This window comes from Peromyscus californicus, unplaced genomic scaffold (assembly GCF_007827085.1).
Source record: "Peromyscus californicus insignis strain IS unplaced genomic scaffold, ASM782708v3 Scaffold_7__1_contigs__length_154581171, whole genome shotgun sequence".
Taxonomy (NCBI): Eukaryota; Metazoa; Chordata; class Mammalia; order Rodentia; family Cricetidae; genus Peromyscus; species Peromyscus californicus.
Genome location: NW_026294595.1, coordinates 130,706,783 through 130,727,778, shown reverse-complemented (window position 1 = coordinate 130,727,778; position 20,996 = coordinate 130,706,783). Strand labels below are relative to the sequence as shown.

General features: G+C 44.0%; 1 protein-coding gene across 5 annotated transcripts in view; it reads right to left on the bottom strand.

Moving 5' to 3' along the window:
* The window catches only part of Phf20 (PHD finger protein 20), a 117,259-nt gene that overhangs the window by 36,177 nt on the left and 60,086 nt on the right, over positions 1 to 20,996 (bottom strand). For 2 of the 5 annotated variants that reach the window (XM_052723476.1, XM_052723477.1), the window contains exons 5-8: positions 10,241 to 10,320; positions 6,818 to 7,205; positions 1,559 to 1,672; positions 282 to 470 (exon numbers count right to left, since the gene is read on the bottom strand). In XM_052723476.1, coding sequence (XP_052579436.1) covers positions 282 to 470; positions 1,559 to 1,672; positions 6,818 to 7,205; positions 10,241 to 10,320 — 771 coding nt within the window. The remainder of the gene's footprint in view (positions 1 to 281; positions 471 to 1,558; positions 1,673 to 6,817; positions 7,206 to 10,240; positions 10,321 to 20,996) is intronic. The other 3 variants (XM_052723480.1, XM_052723479.1, XM_052723481.1) reach the window with 2 other exon arrangements.

Sequence of the window (20,996 nt, the reverse complement as noted above, 5' to 3'; positions counted from 1 at the left end):
GCAAGTCGATCTGTGCACCACATGCATGCAGTGTCTCCAGAGGCCATGTCAAGATCCCTTTAGAACAGAAGTTACAGGCGCTTGTGGGCCACCTAATTTGGGTGCTAGGAATTGAACCTGGTTCTTCTGAAAGAGCAGCAAGTGCCACTGAGCCATCTTTCCAGCCCTATACACATAATTTAAAAAAAAAAAAATCTTCATTGCCTGTACAGAAGAAGCTAGACTGGTTCTTAGTAGACAGGCACCAGGCTGACCAAATTCCACAACAGGCACTGACTTACCTTCGGAAGACTCCTTGGCACTGGATGACTTGTCTTGTAGAGGATTCGTATCAACCGTATGAACCAGATCAGGTACAACCGAGTCAGAATCTAGGATCTCATGGGTCCCATTAGTGGACAGCCTGGAGGACCGTCTCCTGGACAAATCTTTGTCACTGTTTTCAGAGCGGTTTTTGGACTGTTCCTGGGCTGTAAACCATTCAGAAAGTTGTACTCAGAGACCAACAGGAAGAAGACTTCCACTAAGGCAGACTTCTGAGCTGTTCAATTCTACAAGGGCTTTCCTACAGAGACTTCTGGAATGGCAGACTGATAGACTTTCCTAGCTTATAGGAAAAGCAAAATCTCTGCTAGGAAGGAATTTTACTTTGTTAAGAATTCATAGTCTGGGCTGGAGAGAGCTTACAGCCACATGTCAAGAACTCAGGCTTGTTTGGTTGGTGGTGGTGGTGGTGGTGGTGGTGGTGGTGGTGGTGGTGGTGGTGGTGGTGGTGGTGCACGCCTTTAGTTCCAGCACTCGTGAGGCAGAACCAGGTGGATCTCTGAGCTTGAGGCCAGCCTGGTCTAGAAAGCAAGTTCCAGGGCACAATCCAAAGCTACACAGAGAAACCCTGTCTCAAAAAAACAAAAACAAGAACAAACAAACAAAAGAATTAAGACTTAACCTCACTTAAAGACTGTGTGCTGACCCCAGAGTCAAGCCTCAGGAGAACCTCATTTAAAGACTGTGTGCCGACTCCAGAGTCAAGGCTCGGGAGAACCTCATTTAAAGACTGTGTGCCGATCCCAGAGTCAAGGCTCGGGAGAACAGTATTTAAAGACTGTATGCTGACCCCAGAGTCAAGGCTCAGTAAAAAATAATAGTATTTTTAATGTTCTGCTTGTTTGTCAGACAGGGTCTCTCTATGTAGTCCCAGAACTCCTCAAACTCACAGAGATGAGCCTCCCTCTGCCTCCCTAGTGCTGGGGTTGAAGGCGTGCCTCACCATGCCTGATTAGAATTTTTGTCGCCACATGAAATCCATCCATCCTTACTACATCATATATTTCTGAAGGAATCCAAATAAAATACACTTTATGGAAGCAGATATGTATCACAAATACAGACCACATTGCTTCTAGCAAAAACTACTGACTCAACCATATTCCACTCACATAAGCTCTTGTGTACTCAAGGACAGTCATTAGTACTCATAAGAAAAAGGACAGACAGACACAGAGGCTGACCCAAATAATTTATCAAATTCTAGCCACATATACATAAATGGGAGACTCACATGAATTTTTGTCAAGTCGGGGACGTTTTAATGGGATGTCACTTCCTTTTGATATTTTCCGTCTTCTCAATTCCAATGTTATTGGTTGCAAAGTTTGAGAGTTTGAATCTACAGCTGTAATATATACAAAGCACACAACAATATATAACTTCTTAGTGCCTAATTGTGCACCTTTATACAAATAAAACAATACATGTATGTATGTATATATACTTCATATACAAAAAGAGAGAGAGAAGAGAGACATCCTTATGGATATATTAAGACCCTGTCTCAAAACATAAAAGAAGACACATATTAAGCTCTGAAAATGAACATTTGTACTTTAAGGTAAAAGACAAGACAAGGAAAGGAGAAACTGCTTCCTTGGGAAGATGGGGACACTCTGCAAACTGACTTCCTGGATTTCTTTTTGTGGTCCTGCCTAGGACCTAGCGCTTCTCAAACCTCTTTAAAACACCACATTCCAACATGACCTCTTAAAAATACAAAGGTTCGTAGGCAATATAAAAGTCTCTTGGCAAGGGACAGGGAGGGACAGGGTCTTGCTAAGCTGCCGAGAGTGGCCTGTAATTTGTAACCTTCTTGCCTCGGTCTCTGGAGTAGATGGGACTGTAGGCATGCCCACTGCACATGCTCCTGCTGTCTTGCTTTATTTGGAGGAGAGGAAAAAACTGATGTAGTGAGCCTAGGCTGGTCTTGAACTAGATATATAGCCAGGGGTGACTTTAAACACCTGATCCTCTTGCCTCTACTTCCTGGGGTTACAGACAGTCACTACCAATTAAGACTCCTGCAGTCCTGGGAAAGAGCACTGTGGGGGACCAGGATCTCACATAGTCTAGATCAGTGGTTCTCAATCTGTGGGTCAAAACCCCTTTGACAAAACTTTATCTCCAAAAATATTTACATTACAATTCATAACAGTAACAAAATTATAGTTATAAAGTAGTAATGAAAATAGTTTTATAGTAGGGAGTCACTACAACATGAGGAACTGTATTAAAGGGTCACAGCATTAGGAAAGTTGAGACCCATTGGTATAGATGGCCTTGAAATCTCTATGTAGTCAAAAATGACCCCCACTTCTCAAGTGCTGGGATTACAGGCTTGCACCACCAGTGCCTGACTGCTTCAGGCATTTTGAGCATCAAATCTTTTCAAAACCTGCTGACCTATCCAGAAAAAGGAAAGAACTAAAACTAAACAAACCCTGACCTATCCAGTACTTAGAGAACCCACCATGCAGGCTCACTCTTAAAATGTGTGTCCGGGTTAGGGCTTAATTACTGTTTTCAGTGTTTACCTGCTAAATCAACTGTCACTGGTTCTAGGTGGTTTTGTTCTGTTTTGTATTGTTTTGAAGATTGAAATGAAAGCCAACACAAATCTCGTGCCCCAGGCAGGACTGCAGATCACTAACCCAGCAGTTGTAGACACTAAGCCCCTGGAGATGCTTCATTCTCTATTTTTAAGACTAAAGCACAAGATGCTCTCCCCAAATCTGAAGATGAAAATCCAAAGAGACAGAAGAAAGATTAGGGAACCTGGCAGGAAGGCAGGACTAAAAGAGGGCAAAAGAAGAGAGAAGAGGACCACAGACAGGAAAAGGAGGATAGGAAACAAATGAGAGGAAAAGGAGAAAAGACCTATCTAAGATCAGCAGCTTCCGTGTGGCTGAAGGAGAGAGGCAGAGTCCAGCTCTGAGAAGGCAACCCCCATTCTTGGCTCTTGCTATATTCAATCTTCCCAACATTATTCTATTCCAAGTGGCGGAAACTTGGATCCAAGCTTGAGTCACACAAACCAATCCATTCTACACAGCTCAGATTCTGCTCCCAATCAGATCTGTGCAATCTAGGAAGCTCAGAACTCCAGTGGGTCAATGAACCCAGGCTACTTAATTTCTTAAGGGTGCCTGAACTATGTATACAGCACCAGACAAACCTTCCTTTTGATACCACATACAAACAAGGACCTATACAGAACCCCAGTGTTTCCCTAACTCTTTCCCAGGGAAGCTTGTTAACAGTCTTGAGTCCAAGGTCTCCACAGATACTGATCAGGGAGTACTCGGGCACAAGCGTAGCCTGATCTTACAAATGCCTCAGTCCGGTTAACAGGAAACTTGGAAAATGCCCTCTTTAAAATGTGTGCTAGCTGGTATTCACTCACCCACTTACAAAAGCAATAAATGAATGCAGGGTGGACTGAAGCCATGGATGGCTCCATGGGAAGAGTCTGTGACCTGGGACACAGATACCTCAGTACACTCCAAAGGCTCTAAGCTGCAGCAGGAAGAGCTAAACTGAACTGTAATGAGTTCAGTTTCTACCAGTTCACATTTTCTATCTCTTCTTTTTCCCTGTATAACCTGTCCTTCTCCAGAATACCTTTATATCTCCAGAATAAACTTTCAACAGAATATCTGCTTTGGGGTCTGGAGATGCAGTGTGGGTTGTGAAGCATTCACGTGAACAAACCTTGGGTTCAATCCCCCAAATGGGGGAAAAGTCTGCATCTTTCTCACTCCCCATCTGAACATGGTGTGCTACCCAGGATGGTTGAAACCTTCAGATGTCCCAATTCGTTCTTCATTCTTTACTTGAAAACAAGACACACAGGGTATTTTCTCAATTTCCCTAAGAACAGTATACAGCTAGTACCACTCTCAATGAGAGGTCAGGTCATCAAGAGCCATGCATGCCTTGGTATTGGTGTTTAATTCTTTCTCGAAAGACAGTCAAGACAGCAATTCAACTTAAGGACAATGCTGTCCAGTAGAAATACAATGAGAATAACAAATGTAAGCCACATGTAAGAAACTTTTAAGCAATCATATTAGGAAATTAAAAAATAAAATTAACTTTAATATATTTTATTTAAACCAATCCATCTAAAATATTTCCACATGTAGTCAATATAAAATATAGACAGAGAGGGCTACAGGTGTAGCTTAATGGCAGGCTCAGACTTGCTTATCATGCAGAAGGCCCTGGGTTGGATCCCCAACACTGCCAGAGAAAGAGAGAGAGAGAGAGAGAGAGAGAGAGAGAGAGAGAGAGAGAGAGAGAGAGAGAGAGAGAGAGAGAGAGAGATTTGGTGATGGTACAGACCTTTAATTCCAACAGGTAGAGGCAGGAGGATTTCTGAGTTCAAGGCCAGTCTAGTCTACAGAGTGAGTTTCAGGACAGCCAGGGCTATACAAAGAAATCCTGTCTCAAAAAAAAAAAACAAAACAAACCAAGACTTTTTAATTTTGGTGTGTGTGTGTGTGTGTGTGTGTGTGTGTGTGTGTGTGTGTGTGTGTGAGAGAGAGAGAGAGAGAGAGAGAGAGAGAGAGAGAGAGAGAGAAATATTTTTCTCTGCATGAATGTGAGTGAATGCAAGTCCCAGAGAGAGAGAGAGAGAGAGAGAGAGAGAGAGAGAGAGAGAGAGAGAGAGAGAGACTGCATGAACGTGAGTGAATGCAAGTCCCTGCAAACCACAGAGCAAGTGTGAAGATCAAATGACAATCCAGGAAATCAGTACCTTGAAACAGGGTGTCTCTAGCTATCCCTTGCTGTATGTGACAAGGTGACTGGCCCACAAGCTTCCACTCAATCTCCTGGGATGAGTAATCTAGGATTATAGACATGCAGTGTCTGGCCCTTATGTGGGTTCTGGAGAGCTAAACTCAGGTTAGCAGGCACATGCAACAAGAGCTTTACCAACCTTTTTTGGTTTTGGTTTTGTTTAAGAGGGGAGACACGTATTTCACCTGAAGACAAATCAGGCTATTTCTAGTTTCCTATAAAATTAGAACTCAGATTTGAGAAGGATATACTACTACATACATTCATCTGAATGAAGTAACTTAAGGTAGACTTTTTCTACCAGGTGTCAATGAATGGACTATTATTCTAGTTTGGCAAAATATACTTTATGTCAAATTCTACATTTTAAATTATCTACTGAAACTGCTTAAACTTGTATTGGGAAAATAAAAAGATATTGTGAGCTAGGGCTGTAGCTCAATGGTAAAGCATGTACTCATCATGTGCAAGGCTATGTCCCAGTCCCAGCCCAACTGAAAACAAAAACCAAATTATACATATTGCTTGGAAATGTGATGGGCTTCACAGTTTTTTCATTGTTCATGCAAAGAATATGCAAAGAAGAAAGTCTAAAAACCACAAATACACTCAGTCATGGGCAGGTTCCATCTAGACATCCAGGGCGAGTGCTCTTCCTGCTACCAAATCACCTGAAGAATGAATGTCTGGCTTGGCAAGAATTCCAAATTTGTTTCATTCTTGGTTATTCTAGAAGAATTCCAAACTTACACCTCTTCTTCTTTTCTTTTTCTTTTTTCTTTTTTTTTTTTTTTTTTTTTTTGGCTTTTTGAGGCAAAGTTTCATTCTAGCATGGGCTGACCCAGAACTCATTATGTAGCCCAGGCTAGCCTTGAACTTATGACAATCCCCTACCTCAGAGTTTACACTTTCTTTAAATAAAGTATTTATTTAAATACTTAAAAAATTTGGGTATTATTCCCTAAATCTATACTGATCCTTAACTCTTTTCAATTTAATTAACCAAATTATGTTTTTATTTAGACTGAAATTTCCCCATCCATAAACATCTTTTAAAAACTCAATGTCTTTTGAGACAGGGTCTCATCATCATGAAGCCAGGCTAGTCTTGAGTTAATGATCCTCCTGCTTCTGCTCCCCAAGTGTTAGTATCACAGGTGTGAGCCACAATGCCCCTAAGAGCTCCATTTCAAGATGTGCCCTTGCCTCCAGCTCTAACGCTTTCTGACCCTGATCCCTCAGAGGCTCATGTTTGTGTGTGTTTGGTTTGGGTCCTAAGGCCTGAACCCAGGGCCTCACGAAGGCTCAGAACGTGCCCTACTGCTCCCTGTACTCCAGCCCCTGTCGCCCCAGCTCCCGCTCTTCTCCTCTCTTTCGCGTCTGCCCACTAGGATGTTATTTCCTCAGACTGAGGTCATGGGAGCAGGCACAAGAAGGCCTCAGTTCCCTTGGTTCTTTCAGGGAAGATGGGGTATCCACCCCCGAAGCTCAGCCATGGCCACATTCCCAACATGTTCACCTGGACACACACCTCACTGAAACTCAGCTCCACAGGCATGATTTGTTTTCAGGTCACAAGCAAGTCACAAACATGAAGGACTGAAGTACAGAAGGCATAAAGAACCACAAAGGCCACAGAAGAACACTGGCATCACCCATTGCAGAGCCCACTTGGGAAACTCACCAGTAGGAGCTATGGAAGGGGGTCTGCCTCGTTTTCTTCTTGGCTCCTTCAGGCTCTCTTGTGGACTCTTCACAAGGTCATTTTCAGGCTTCTTTTCCACCTGGACATCCCCAGGGTACTCCCTGTCATTCTCGGAAATGTTCTCTTTGTCTTCCTTCTCGTTCTTGGGAAGGCTTTTCTCTGACACTTTGCCCTTTTCTGAGCAGGTCAGCTTTCCCTCTTTGTCAGGCTGTTTGGGCCGCTTTTCTGTCTTTAAGGCTTTTTCCGCTTTGTCTTTCTTCACGTTGACCGTGGCTTTTCTCTGCTCTTTAAACTTCTCTCGTTTCTCAGATGATGATGAAAGACTTTTGTGATCTGTTTCTTTAGGCCTAGCATTACCCACAATATTCTAAAATGAGCAAAATAGCGATGAAACACTTTGTGATTACTTGCAAATACACAATCAGGAGGTTGCTTGCACACTTACGCAGACAATGAAGACACTAAGAGGACACAGGCCGGGTCACACGAAGCAAAGCAACCAGGAGAGCATCTGAGCTTTGAGGAGAGCATCTGAGCTTTGAGAACCACCCCTGCATTTAAACACAATTGCCAGTCTCAATCCTTCTGAGACTCTGCAATCTCCCTTATGACGGAGAGGCCGCATAAGACTAAAAGGAATGTCAACTAGCGGGACCCTTGCCTGGAAGCAGTGCTTCTAACAGTAGTGTTCTAACCTTCTTATCCAGGGCTTTTCAAAGGCCCAGTGTATGCTGCTGCCCAGTTTTACATAGAAGAAAACCAACTGGTAACTGGAGGCTTAACAGGACACTGTTCAGAATGCCCAAGCCAGCCAGACCAAGGTCTCAAGTCTCAGCTTCCTTTCTGGGTTAATAGCTGTGTTCACTCCAGCAAGCCACTTACATTACAGGGCTCCTGGGCTGTTGGCTGTTTTCTCCACTGAAAAGTAGTATTCTTCTAATTTGTGTAAATCACTTTAAAATGTGTCCTGAAATCTTGTGCCCTAGTGTGACTGTCCCCTAATATAGCTGACTCTGAAAGTTAGAATCTCTGACTATAATTAAGTTTATTTATGTATGAATCCCCCTTGAGAAGAGTAGGGATCCATCTCCACAATATATTCCCAGGGGATCCCTAGCACACACATTCTAAGTGCATTGATTTCTCCAGAAGCAGGAAAGGAATCTTTAAATGCTCAGCAGCTGAAGATAAATTTGTCCCTCAGGGAAAAGTTATCAACAGTGAGACTTTTTTTTTTTTTTTTTTTTTTTTTAAGTCCCAACACTATTCTGAAAGGAGCCGGACCCTGAGAGGAACAATTAACAGAGGCATGCAGTTGCACCCCTTCTGGAAGGGGTGACATCAGTTCGGGTCAAACGTCTTGAAAGTTCCTACCTCTGAGGGGAAATGAATTTCCAGAAACAGAGTTTGCTAATAGAATGATCAAACTTCACAGCTGGCTACAAACACCCTGATGTGCACCTGGAAACAAGCCACTTAGGGGATAACTACATGCATACTACAGATGACTGTAGAGCTACCAAACAGCTGTAACTTCAGAGGACAAAGGAACTTTGGGGAATGTTATATTGTTAAGAGAAAAGAACAAGTGATAGACAGTAACATGCACTTGACTTTAATTTTGGAACTAACACACACATTTAAACAATACACCAGCAGGACGGACACCAAGTGTCAAATACACAACAAGCAGAAGCCCTTCATCAAAATGGTTTTGCTTTCCTTCTGCTTTCTAGTACTTTCCAGATTTTCTACAAGTAAATATTATTTTAATAAACTCAGAAAATTAAAGGTAACTCGTGTAAATTACTAAAACATTTAGAGTAACGAGGTTCTACAGTGAACATTTCACCTATTCCAATACTGTATAAAAAACTTGTAGTTTTGAGTCATCTTGAGCCAAAGGACTACAGCCTCTTGGCAGGTAGGTGTAGGGGTGGGTGTCTGTGTGTGTGTCTGTGTGTGTGTGTGTCTACACATGCATGTCTTGGAGCTTCTTGTCTGTCTTGATGGCCTGCTGGGACTGAAGTAAGGTGAGACACTCAGAGGCAGCTAGGAACTGAGAAGGGAAGTGCTTATAAATCTTCCCTCAGTAAGGCCCTACGTCCAGCCCATATTCAATTTACTGAATAAACAGTTAAACTCTATCGGTTCATGGCTCATACCTCTATTCCCAGCACCTGGGAGGTGAGGCAAGAGATCACTGAGTTAGAGCACAGCCTGGGCCAGAGTGAGAGTCTATCCCAAAATACAATCAAAAAAACAAAAAACAAAAAACTGAACTTTTGTTATCAGGAACTGTGGAGTCTCAGGACCTATCTATCTATCTACCAATTCCATGCAGGTTCATAAAATTGCAGTTCTTCTGTCTGTATCAACTCATTCTACAAAACTTCACGACAAAAACACCAAATGTAAGGCCAACACAGCACAGTCAGCTGTGCACCAGTGCAGCTTCCTAGATGCCGAGAGGCAGGCAAAAGAAGCATCAGTCATCGGGGTAAAGCTTCAGCATTTTCTCAGTATTCTTTAGAGGAGAACTGGCAAAGACAAAAATGTTCCCGAGCGAGGCTCCTTGAAAGCTCTCCTGCCTCGATGTTTATTTACAGAAAATCTGGTGAAATCCGTGCCAAGTGGAAGCACCTGATCGTTACAAGAAAGACCCAACAGGTCCAGCATCCGCAGTCCCACTCCCGTCCGCAGGGAGGGACCAGAGAACTAAAACCTTGGGCTAACTTGCTTTAGCTGTCTCATCAGTTAACTATTAGAATTTAAAACAGCCCCCAAAACATCAGTAAATGAATGTTGGTTTGATTAAAACATAAGGAGGAAAGAGACTGAGGGGGAGAAGTCAAAGTATTTCGAGAGGTCAGAGCTCTGGGGCTGTATTTTAGGAGCAGAACGCAGGCTCTCTGCTCAGACAAGGCGACGGGGTCATCACCACACTCCATTTCAAAGCAGGCACGTCTAGCTGAAGTGGTTGCCAAGTACAGCAAGGCAGGTGGAAGCTACCAAGTCATGGTCTCAGTCATGTCAGGAACACAGCTAGACAAGGAGAAAGTGTGTTCTAGTGCTCGAGGGTTCAAACTCCCTGTGCTGGGTGAGGGTGCAGGAAGATGGGAAAGGGACAGAGGCAGAACACTTGAGAAAAGATGAGGAAAACAGAGCGCACACTGGGGACTGTCCTCAGCATTTTTAAAGAAGAAAATCTGGGTTAAAAGGAAAGGACAAAGCAACACAAATATTACAACTTCTGAAAACTTGTGTTATTACTTTCTGGTGAAACTGTCAGATGGAGGAAATAAAGACTTGTCATCATAAACATGTAATGTCTTTATTTGAGAAACAAAAGTACAATGTTAGCATAGTTCAGAACACAAAGCACAAAACCACATTTCTCACCTGATCTTTGGAAAAAGCTTTGACATGAATATGTTTGACAGTTTGAACTACTCCATCATAAAATTTCACAGTGTAAGTACCTAAAAGTCAAGAAGATATGATTTTAACTTGCTGTTTCATGAAAGCAGCAACTTTTAAAGAGTACACACAAAGGAGCTCCAAATACAATAAATGTATGTGTGTTTAAAAAAAAAGTTTAAGAATCACACTGAGGGCAGATTCACAGCAGCAAAGTACCTACTTAGCATGAGCAAGACCCTGAGTCCAATTCCTAGCACACACACACAAATTTAGCAAGTTTAGCTTCCTGTTTATTGGTCAGATTGTTTGCTTTTTATCTACGCAATTCAAAATCCACTTTAAAATTTTTATGCTGTTTCATTAAAATAAGAATTATGTACACTGAATTTGAGCCAAGAAAAAAAGTAAAACAAGAATCAAGGAAAATGCAGACTGACTAATTTCTTGGTGAGTGGCATTTGCAATTTAATCTTTACTTGATCCTTCTGTCTTGAAGGGCAGTAATCAAGTTTTTTAGAGGTTATGTGAGCCTTAAAATCTGTGAGCCTATCTTGGCCAACACACTAAAGCTGTCTGGCAGTTGTTCAATAGGAACCCTGTGAAATAATTAAAGCTAGAAACCCATACAATCTGGGTGTGTTTGTGGATTTCTTGGTTGGTGCTGGTGATTGAACACAGGGCCTTGTACATGCTAACCTCTCTAATCAATCAAATCCCCACCAGCAGAGTGACTCACTACTTACCCACTGAAACACCTGTAACATTTCCATCTCCTCTTTTTTAATAAAAAAAAATTTTAAGATTATGTAGTTGAAAATAGTAGTTGTATGCTGATGAAGGCTCTTACCAACTCACAAGCTGTTTCGTTTTGTGACAGAGTCTCAAAATGTAACTCAAACTAGCCTGGCACACACTGTGTAGCAGGGATTGACTTGAATCCACAGCTATTATCCTACCTCAACCTCCGGAGTGCTGGGATTACAAGCACAGGCCACCATGTCCAGCTCCGTCTCCAAACTGTAACAGAAGTATTTTCCTACCTAGAATGTACCACTCAGTGAGCCTTAGGCAGCCAGCTCAAATGACCGGCAATGTAACAGTTCTGTAAAAGCTTCCTGGCTTCCCAGCTGCTAGCCAGTTCCCTCTGCTCTGAAATCCTCATTCACCATCTGCAGAAATTCACACTCCTGAGTCAATGAAAGGTTCTCAAAATCAGAGACTATGTCACAATTTCTTCCTCACATAGCACACAACAGCCCAGTGCTCAAAGCTTCCACACCAGTGACATTAGCAACTTCTGAGAAGTGCGGTTCACCAGCCCTACCTCGGAGACACAAATGAGACATGCTGGGAGCTGTGCACATGTGGGTTTTAAAGCAAGTCCTCCAGGTGGTCCTGATGACATAAACCTGAGAACCACCATGGAAGGCAATTGGCAGCTACTGCTGGCCCTCTACCCCAGACCGTTACCACACAGGTGTCATCACTACAGAAGGAAACTGGCTAGGAACCTATCAGAACACACAGGCAGGCTTGGCCAAGTAAAACAGCAGCAGTCAGATTCAGGCTGCGACAAAGGAAACCTGGGAAAGAAGGCATAACTATTCTCTACATAGGTAGCTCAGTGATGACTTTCTTAAGGGTCATGACAGCAAATGTGTAAGCTCCTGTCTTTCCCTGCCTACTCGGTGATCAACTGCTACAGACTGCTAAACAGATCTTTCTGTTTCTTTGGGATTTAAGATTTATTTATTTTAATTATTTTCCTTTATTTCTATTTTATGTATATGGGTGTTTTGCCTGCATATATGTCTGTGTACCACGTTTTCAGTGGCTGAGAGGCCAGAAGAGGGTGTCAGATGCCCTGGAACTGGAGTTACAGATGGTTGTGAGCCACCATTCGGTTGCTGGAAATCAAACCTGGGTCCTTAGAAAGAGCAGGCAGTTCGTTAACCACTAAGCCATCTCTCCAGGCCTCCTCCTGTTTTTTTGTGTTTTATTTTTGTGGAGGGGGAGCGGTTCCTGTTTATTGTTGTTTGAGATAGGGTCTTACTCTGTAGCCCAAGGTGATCTTGAACTTATCAGGTAGCTGAGGCTGGCCTCAAATTCATTGTGATTCTCCTGCCTCAGTCTCACCAATGCTGGGATTATGGACAAGCAGTGACCCTCTATCCAACTTTCGAAGACTTCTCAAGGGCTAGGGAGATGGCTCAGTGAAGGGCCCCAGTACTGATGTGAAAAAGACTGACCCCAGTAGTCTATGACCCCAGCAGTCCTTAGGAGGCAGAGACAGGGAGATCCCTGGCACTTGCTGGCCAGCTACTGGAGCCAAATCATCAAGTTCAAGCTTCAGTAAGAAGCCTGATCTCAAAAGATAAGGTGGTGAGCGGAGGGACATGGGGAGGGATTTTTACAGACACAAATATATATACTAAATATTTACTAAACAAACAAGTAAATAAAGACCTCTCAACATGGTACAACGTATCTCTGGCTACCTAGGGATAAAGCTCAGAAATGGCAGCATCAAAATCAAGCTCTCCTTCAATATTTTTAAATTCAATTTAATTTTATGTGTATTGGTGTTTGCACATATGTCTGTGTACCACGTATGTGTCTTGTGTCCACAGAGATCAAAAGAGGGTACTGGATTCCCTGGTACTACTAACAGTTGTGAGCCACCATGTGGAGACTGGGAATCAAACCCCAGTCTCCTGGAAAAGTAGCCAGTGCTCTTAATTGCTGAGCCATCTCTCCAGCCCTCTCCTTCAATCTTAAACACTCAGTGTGCTGGCAAGCACCCAAGACTATACTATTGACAAGGAAAATTCAGTTACATTAAAAAGAAAACAGTCAGCCGGGCGGCGGCGGCGGTGGTGCACGCCTTTAATCCAAGCATTTCAGAGGCAGAGGCAGGTGGATCTCTGAGTTGGAGATCAGCCTCATCTACAGAGAGAGTTCCAGGACAGCCTGAGCTACACAGAGAAACCCTGTCTTGTGGGGGAAAAGAGAGAGAGAGAGAACAGTCATCAGACATGATGACAAGTACCTACACTTGGGAGACTAAGACAAGAGGATTGCCTTGAGTTCTAGTTAGTCTGGGATATAGTGTGATAGACTGACTCAAAAAAGAAAGCAGGGGGGAGAAGGGGGACTGCCATTTTTAAAGATATTTTCAAGCTCTAAAAAGTAGAGCAATGGACCACAATTTTCAGCTGTTTGGGGTTTATTCTGAAGTTAACTCTCCCCAACGGTAGAAGCCTTACATGAGAAGGACCCAAGCTGCACATTAAATCTAAAACAGAATGTAAAGCTAGGAATAACACCTCATGCTTGCAATCAAGGCATTCAGTAGGTTGTTAAGACCATCCTAGGACACCAAGTAACAATTTGTCTCAAAAACAAAACAACAACAACAAAAGAGTTAGAATTAGAACCCATACCTGCCTGCTGACCTCTGACCAGTTCTTTTCCTATTGCCCATTGTCCACGCCCTGATGCCTCAGTCCAAACCATAGGTCCAAACACCAGCTGGCCACTATGAAATGACCCAAACTCTGGCCAAAGGCCTGGAGGCTCCAATGCTACACAGCAATATACTACTCCTGACCCTTTTGATATCCAAAGGACTAAGAGGCATCATCTAGAAGCTTCCTCCCTCACTCCTACAAATACAAGAGAAGAGAAGGAGGCATGACAATGACCTCACCCCACTTCTGAAGCAAGGCCCCAAATCTTTCAGTGTAGAACTTAAACATTTTCCCAGGGGCGGGAGAGTGGATAAGAACAGGCTCTGCCCTTCTAGAAGGACTCAGTTCGGTTCCCATCAGCTAGCTCACAAAAGCCTGTAACTCCAGCTCCAGGGGATCTGACACCCTTTTCTGGACTCTGCAGGTATACACACACACAATTAAAAAAAAAAATTTGCTGGGCAGTGGTGGCACATGCCTTTAATCCCAGCACTCGGGAGGCAGAAGCAGGTGGATCTCTGTGAGTTCGAGCCTGGGCTACAGAGTGAGTTCCAGGACAGGCTCCAAAGCTACACAGAGAAACCCTGTCTCGAAGAAAAAAAAAATTTAAAGAACATTTCCTCGTGGAATTCCTCCATGGATGGCTGATAATAGAGTGCTCTGCTGGCCACAAACCATATCTAACAGGTAACATGTAAACATGTGACAGAAGCAAAAATAAATACACCCTCGGCTGAGGATGGAGCTCATGCACAGCAGTCAGAAGGTGAGTTCCACCCTAATAACAAGAAAAACGTTGCCTGACCTATCTCTTCTAACCTGATAGAAGGGCTCCATACCTTGTGGTTAGCTTAAGCAGCCCTTATCAGTGCAAGGTCAAGCAAAGGAAGGTCTTGGCTCTGGGGCTAAGAACTCATCATAACAGATGATCTTAAGCAGTCAGAGTGCAGAAGGGGGTGAGAATCTAGCTTCAGCTGCTCTGCAAGCCTTTCTAAGGCCTATATAGCCAGTTCCAGGTCAGCCAGAGCTAGCTTACATAGTGAGACTCAGTCAAAAACAAAAATAAACAAAACCCACATGTTTTCCCACCAGGTATGGTGGCCTATGGACTCAAGAGGTGGGGGGACAAGGCCAGCCTGTCTGAAAGCAGCCACAGAAGTGCCTCAGCATCTGAACACAGACATGCATATGACAGAAGGGCTTTCCTCCCCAAGCCTTTTCTTCTGAGCTATTTTACATACTGGCTTTGCTTCCCACCACAGAAAGTTTCCCAAACCATTCATCCCAAGCCACATACCCAGGGTCTCACTAAGTTGCCCAGTGTAAGAAATAAAAATTGTTGTGCTCCATTTCAGCATCAGGCGTGCTTAGAATTCACTGAGTAGAGATAGGGCAGGAGGCGCCAGGCCCACCCTGTCTCAGAATTTAGAGGTGGAAAGCTACAGGTTTGGTTCTACATGACTGAGCCCATGATCAGAAGCCCCAAGTCATCCAATAAACAAGGCTTTGTGACCTAAACCAGTAAGACAGGTAACTGGGGAAGGGGTCCTGACATAGGAGAAAAGACCAGAATTTCTAGCATCCAGGAACTTTGGAAACCACTGTCTGTGTGAAATCAGCATGCCAGTCACTTTTGCCTTTTCTCTATGCCAATGTCTTTTCTGTGGAATTACATGTTAAAAATTGCTTTATTTTCACTAGTCTTGTGAATTTACCATCTTATTTCCAACACCGGGCTGGCCTTGAACTATGATTTTCCTTCCTCGGTTTCTGTCTGCCTGCACCACCAAACCTATATTCCTTCTCTGATTTCTAACTGCTCAAATGAATCCTGATCAAAAGTAGCAAATGGTCCATAACTACACAATGAAAGCCTATCTTAAAAAAAAAAAAAAAAAGCAACGCCGGGCTATGGTGGTTTATACCTTTAATCCCAACACTGGGGAGACAGAGGAAGGTGGCTCTCTTAGTTCCAAATCAGCCTGGTCTACAAAGTGAGTTCCAGGACAGCCAGGGCTACACAGAGAGAAACTCTGTCTCAAAAAAAAAAAAAAGAAGAAGAAGATTGGGCACACTTAACACCCTTTCTGGCATGAGACTAGTGAACACCTAAGCATACTGGATGTAGTAGTTTGAAAGTAATTGGCTCCCATAATCTCATAGAGAGTGGCACTATTAGGAGGTGTGGCTTTGTTGGAGTGGGCATGGCCTTGTTGGAGGAAGTGTGTCACTGTGGGGGTGGGCTTTGAGGTTTCCTATGCTCATGGTACCACCCAGTATTTCAGTCGATTTCTTGCCTGCAAGACCTAGGACTCTCAGCTACTCCAGCAACATGTCTGCCTGCACGATGCAATGCTCCCCACCATGATGGTAATGGACTGAACCTCTGAAACTGTAAGCAAGCCACCCCAATTAAATGTTTTCTTTATAAATAGAGTTGTCATGGCCACGGTGTCTCTTCACAGCAATAGAAACTTAACTAAAACACTGGACAACTTGTGACCTTTCAGGAAAATTCTGTTGGCATCCTCTGGAGAAACAGGCTTAAACTACAGAGATACAGTTCAGAAACTCTAGAGCCTCACAGACCTCAAACCTCAGCTCTATTTATGGTCTTTGTGTTCATTCATGTTCATTTTCTCCTGTGAGCTTAATTTTTCACATATAAAATGAGGACAACTTTGATGGTAATAACCTTTCTACATCTGTAGGAAGACTAGATGAGATAAATGTGCAAATGCCACTAAATACAGAAGCACAGATCTAGCACTTGGGAAGCGAAGCAAGAAAGTCTTGAGTTCTAGGCCAACGTAGGCTACACAGTGAGACCCAGACTTAAAAGCAAGTGTGGAAGTGTGGAAACAACTTAGCACAGAGACTGTCACAGAGAAAAAGATCAGTGAGTGGCTTTAATATACCACCACCATAGGTCACTCTGAAAGAAGAGGGCCATGAACTCCCTCCACAGACAGTTTAATGAGAACCAAGTCAGATCCTGCACATGTGGGCCTAAGTCTTCCTTTTATTTCCCTCTCTGCAAAGCTGTTCACAAGGTACCAACCTCCCGATAACCCAATGTCGGTTCAGTGACAGCTAAAGAAAATACAGAAAGGAACTGCTCTGCAGAGACCTGAGACCACTTCCATAGCAGTTCCTGTTATAAACACAAGCTCCAGGCACTGGCCCAAAATAGACTAAACTGGTGGAAAGGGGAGCACGTGACCTAGAAATATGCATTTAATTAGGAAGAGGACTTGCTTAGTGCCCTCACTCACCCTTAATCCCAGCACTCAGGAAGCAGCAACACAAAGACTGCTACAAGTTGAGGCCAGCCTGGTCTACATAGCAAAGTCCCAAGCCAGCCTGGGCAACATAAGATCAATAGGAAGAACAATCACCTGTCTGGTTCAAATGCTAACCACGTGTAGTTTCCTTAGTGAGAAAGCCTTGGGAGCAGTGGTGCTCCACTGAGGCACAGAGCCCTCACAGTTACATGGTTCTGACTTCCTTGAACGAAAATGGAGACAGGGAGCATGGCAGTATATACTGGAGACCCAACTCCTAGGGAGGCAGAGGCAGAAGGAGCACTTAAGTCCAAAATTCCAAGGCCAGCCTCAGCAACCTAGCCAGACTATCTCAAAGGGGGTAAATGTTTGAAAGAGGAGCCAAGAGCCCAGGACAAGAGCCAAGGTCAGCTCACCAAAGGTGCGCGCGCACACACACTTTCTTTCTTCCTTCCTTTCTTTCCTTCTCTCTCTCTCTCTCTCTCTCATCTATCTATCTATCTATCTATCTATCTATCTATCTATCTATCTATCTATCTATCTACCTACCTACCTATCTATCCATCTATCTCTCTGAGCAGAATCCTGTCTTTGACTCCTCCATACATTGAGAGTGGGGGTCTAACACAGACACCAACTAAGGCTGCTTCACTCTAAATGAGGCTCTTTTTCCACTGCCAAAGAATCAGTAAAAAGCTGGCCATGGTGGCCCCCATCTGTAATAGCAGCACTTGGGAAACTGATGCAGGAGGATTGCTATGAGCTCAAGGTCAGCACTGGCGGCACAGTAAAAACAAGCCAGCCAGGAGTATGGAGTAGGATCCTAATTCAAAAACAAAACAAAAGCCAGGTGGGGTGAAAGGACTTTCTAGTCTCGGCACTCTGAAGGTAGAAGCAGTAGGGTCACAGGTCAAGGGCATCCTCAGCTACCTACACAGGAAGTTCAAAAGCCAGCCTGGGATCCGGGAATCTCCCTCAAAGAAAAACAAAACCCCAAAGCCTCATTATCAATGACAAGCACTGTTCTCCCTCTTTTCCAAGTGTTAAGCAATGTCCTAAGAAACTCTTGAGCTGTTCTTTAGGGCTGGTTAACCATGTCTGACCCCCATGACAGTAGCTGCGGCTCCCTACTCTGTCCACAGTCCTTACAGCCTGCTCAGCCAGTGCTCAGCTTCAGGAAAACCTCCCAGGAAGTTAAGAGCAACAAAGTTAAACCAGCTGGTCAGTGGTGGTACACGATTTTAATCCCAGCACTCAGGAGGAGGCAGAGGCAGGTAGATCTCTGTGAGACCAGCCTGCTCTACAGACCTAGTTCCAGGAGAGTCAGGGCTAAAAAAAAAAAACAAAACACGTTAAACTACAGATGATTTCACAAGCTGCCGTTCACTGTGTTCTACTTCCTCTTAGCAGCCTAGAGAAAAGTCAAAGGGCACCCTGCCAACAGAATGCTTCCTCCTCACAGGGCCCATGTGACTACTGAGAAAACCAACTGAGGCAGGTAGAGAAATCCAAGGTAGAAATAAAAAGAAAGCCAAGGGCTTGAAGATGGTCAGTGATAGAGCACTGTCCTGGCATGCATGAAGCCTTAGGATTCTTTAATCCCCAGTCTCTAAAAACCAGAGAAAGATGGGCAAAGGGAGAAAAAGAGGATGTCGGGGCAAGACAGCACACGCCTGTAATGCCAGCATTTGGGAGACTGAGGCTGGAGAAGTGCCACAGGTTCCAGAACCAGCCCTGGTCTCAAAACAAAGCAAGACAAACAAGCCCACAAGTCCCAGAGTAAAGCAGCATGAAGTAGGAAGCTCACCTACTTACTCTACCAGACCCAAGAACAAAAGCTAACTAACCCCGGAGACAGCACCTAAGCATCTACGAACTGGGGACAGAGCTCACAGGAAAAAAAATCACTGGCTTCACTTCCAAAGTAGGCCCAGACCTGAGCTCCTACAAAAGCCAGCTTTCCCAGCATGCCTTGCTAACCCCCTACTCAGGATTTGGCCCACTCCGTATCCTCTCACCCCCTTCCAATGGGTCTCAAGAACTAGCAAGGCTGGCAACACAATATAAACAGGCCTTGGCAGAAATCCCCACTCAGTCCCCATGCCCTGCAATTAAGTAAATGAAGCAGGTGGACTTAATTCAGAGCTACAGAACCAACCCACCAGGATAGCCAATGACCACTTCAGAAGCCCACGGCCGCCCTATAATGAGCTCATAAGGAAACAATAGAAAGGATTTTTTACATTTGCAATGTTTTAGTTACCCCAGTTATTTTGTTATTACTGTTTGATTTGATTAGTTGTGTTGTGTTTTTCCCTAAGACTGAGTCTCATTGTGTAGCCCAGGCTGGCCTCTAACAGTATGTAGCCCAAAGCTGATGCCAATTTGGGATCCTCCAGTCTAGCCTCCCAAATGCTGAATTACAGGCATGTGCCACCATGCCCAACTGTAGTTGCCCCAGCTTAAAGGCTGTTTAAAACTGCTAATTAGCTATAGCCAATAATTGGCTAATGATGTTTATTCCTTAAATAATTGCTTCAAAAAAACTTCACAGCCATCCCACACAGCCACATCCTTCTCATCCTTACTAGGATTTGCCTGCACCATCCTGCTCCTGCACTATGCTCCAGCCCCATTGTTCTGTTCTGCATTACTAGGACTTTTGGTTGTTGTCATATGCCGAGCTCAGGGCTCTGCATACTAGACACTAACTGTCAGTTCTAGGACTTCTGTGACCTCTATGAAGCCACCCTCTACTCTTCTAAGAGATCACTCCCCCCACCACCGCCACAAAGCTCCTAAAATCCTCTTCATGGGCCCTTCCCTTGCCCTTGTGCATCTGATCCCAGTCATTCTATTCCAGTTCTATCCTCCATGGACTCGGCCATCTCCCGTCTAACTGCTGCCATTATCTAAGGAGTGACTCATGGGACACCCCTAAGTTTTCATCCCAGCTGAAGGCCTGAAGTTCTCCAAGAGAACACCTGCAGTGCATCTTTCTGGAGGGGAGAACATGACTTGACCAGCACTAATCACCCGATAGCTTTTCTGGCCGTTTATGAACCTAAAGCGCGCATGGCTACAAAAGCCAGTAAATGAAGACCATTTTGAAATCTGGAGAGGCAGAATGCATCTTGGCCTAACTATGTCTGTTCCTAAGAGGACTTGCAGTGGTTTAATATGTGAGCTTTCCCCAAAACAAGCTGTCTGTTGATAAGATATATGTGAAAACCACTAATCAGAGATGTTATTTTGAACATGGGCTTATATATATACAACGTAACTGGGAAAGATGGAATTATCCAAATGGACTTTATGCGAACTGGAAAATCAGTAATTGCTTAGACAGCTCAAAAGATGGAACCTCACTTGGGAGGTTTCTTTAGACAATGTCAACCACTCTCAGACAAAACTTAATCATCCCAACACTTGGCAAAGTACTGAATAAACAGCTAAATAATTTCATGGAATGAAAAACCAATGTGGACCAGGCATGGTGTACATGACTTTAATCCCAGCACAGGAGGCAGAGAAGCACAGGGATCTCTATGAGTTCTGGACCAGGCCAGTCTACACAGTAAGTTCCAGGCCAGCCAAGGCTTCACAGTGAGACTCTGTCTCAAAAACAACAACAACAACAGAAGACCAGTGTGGGTTGCTGTTGGCTTTCTGCTTTGTTTTGATTTGTTCTTCCTCTCCTTTGCAGGGCTTTGGACTGGTCCGGGGCACCATGCATGCTAGGCCAGTGCTCTATCAGTGAGCTGCATCCTCAGCCTCCAGACCTGACACAGCAGGGCCCTGATTGCCCAAAACATTCCCTCCAGAGATGAGGGCACAGCACAGACATCCTGCTGGAATATGCTAAGGACAAGAAACCACATGGACCCAAAGTCCCTTCTGATCATGGGAACTTCTCCCCATACCACTCCCTTACATTCAAAAAATGCATCTTTTTGGATCAAAGTCCCTGCCCTGTATTCC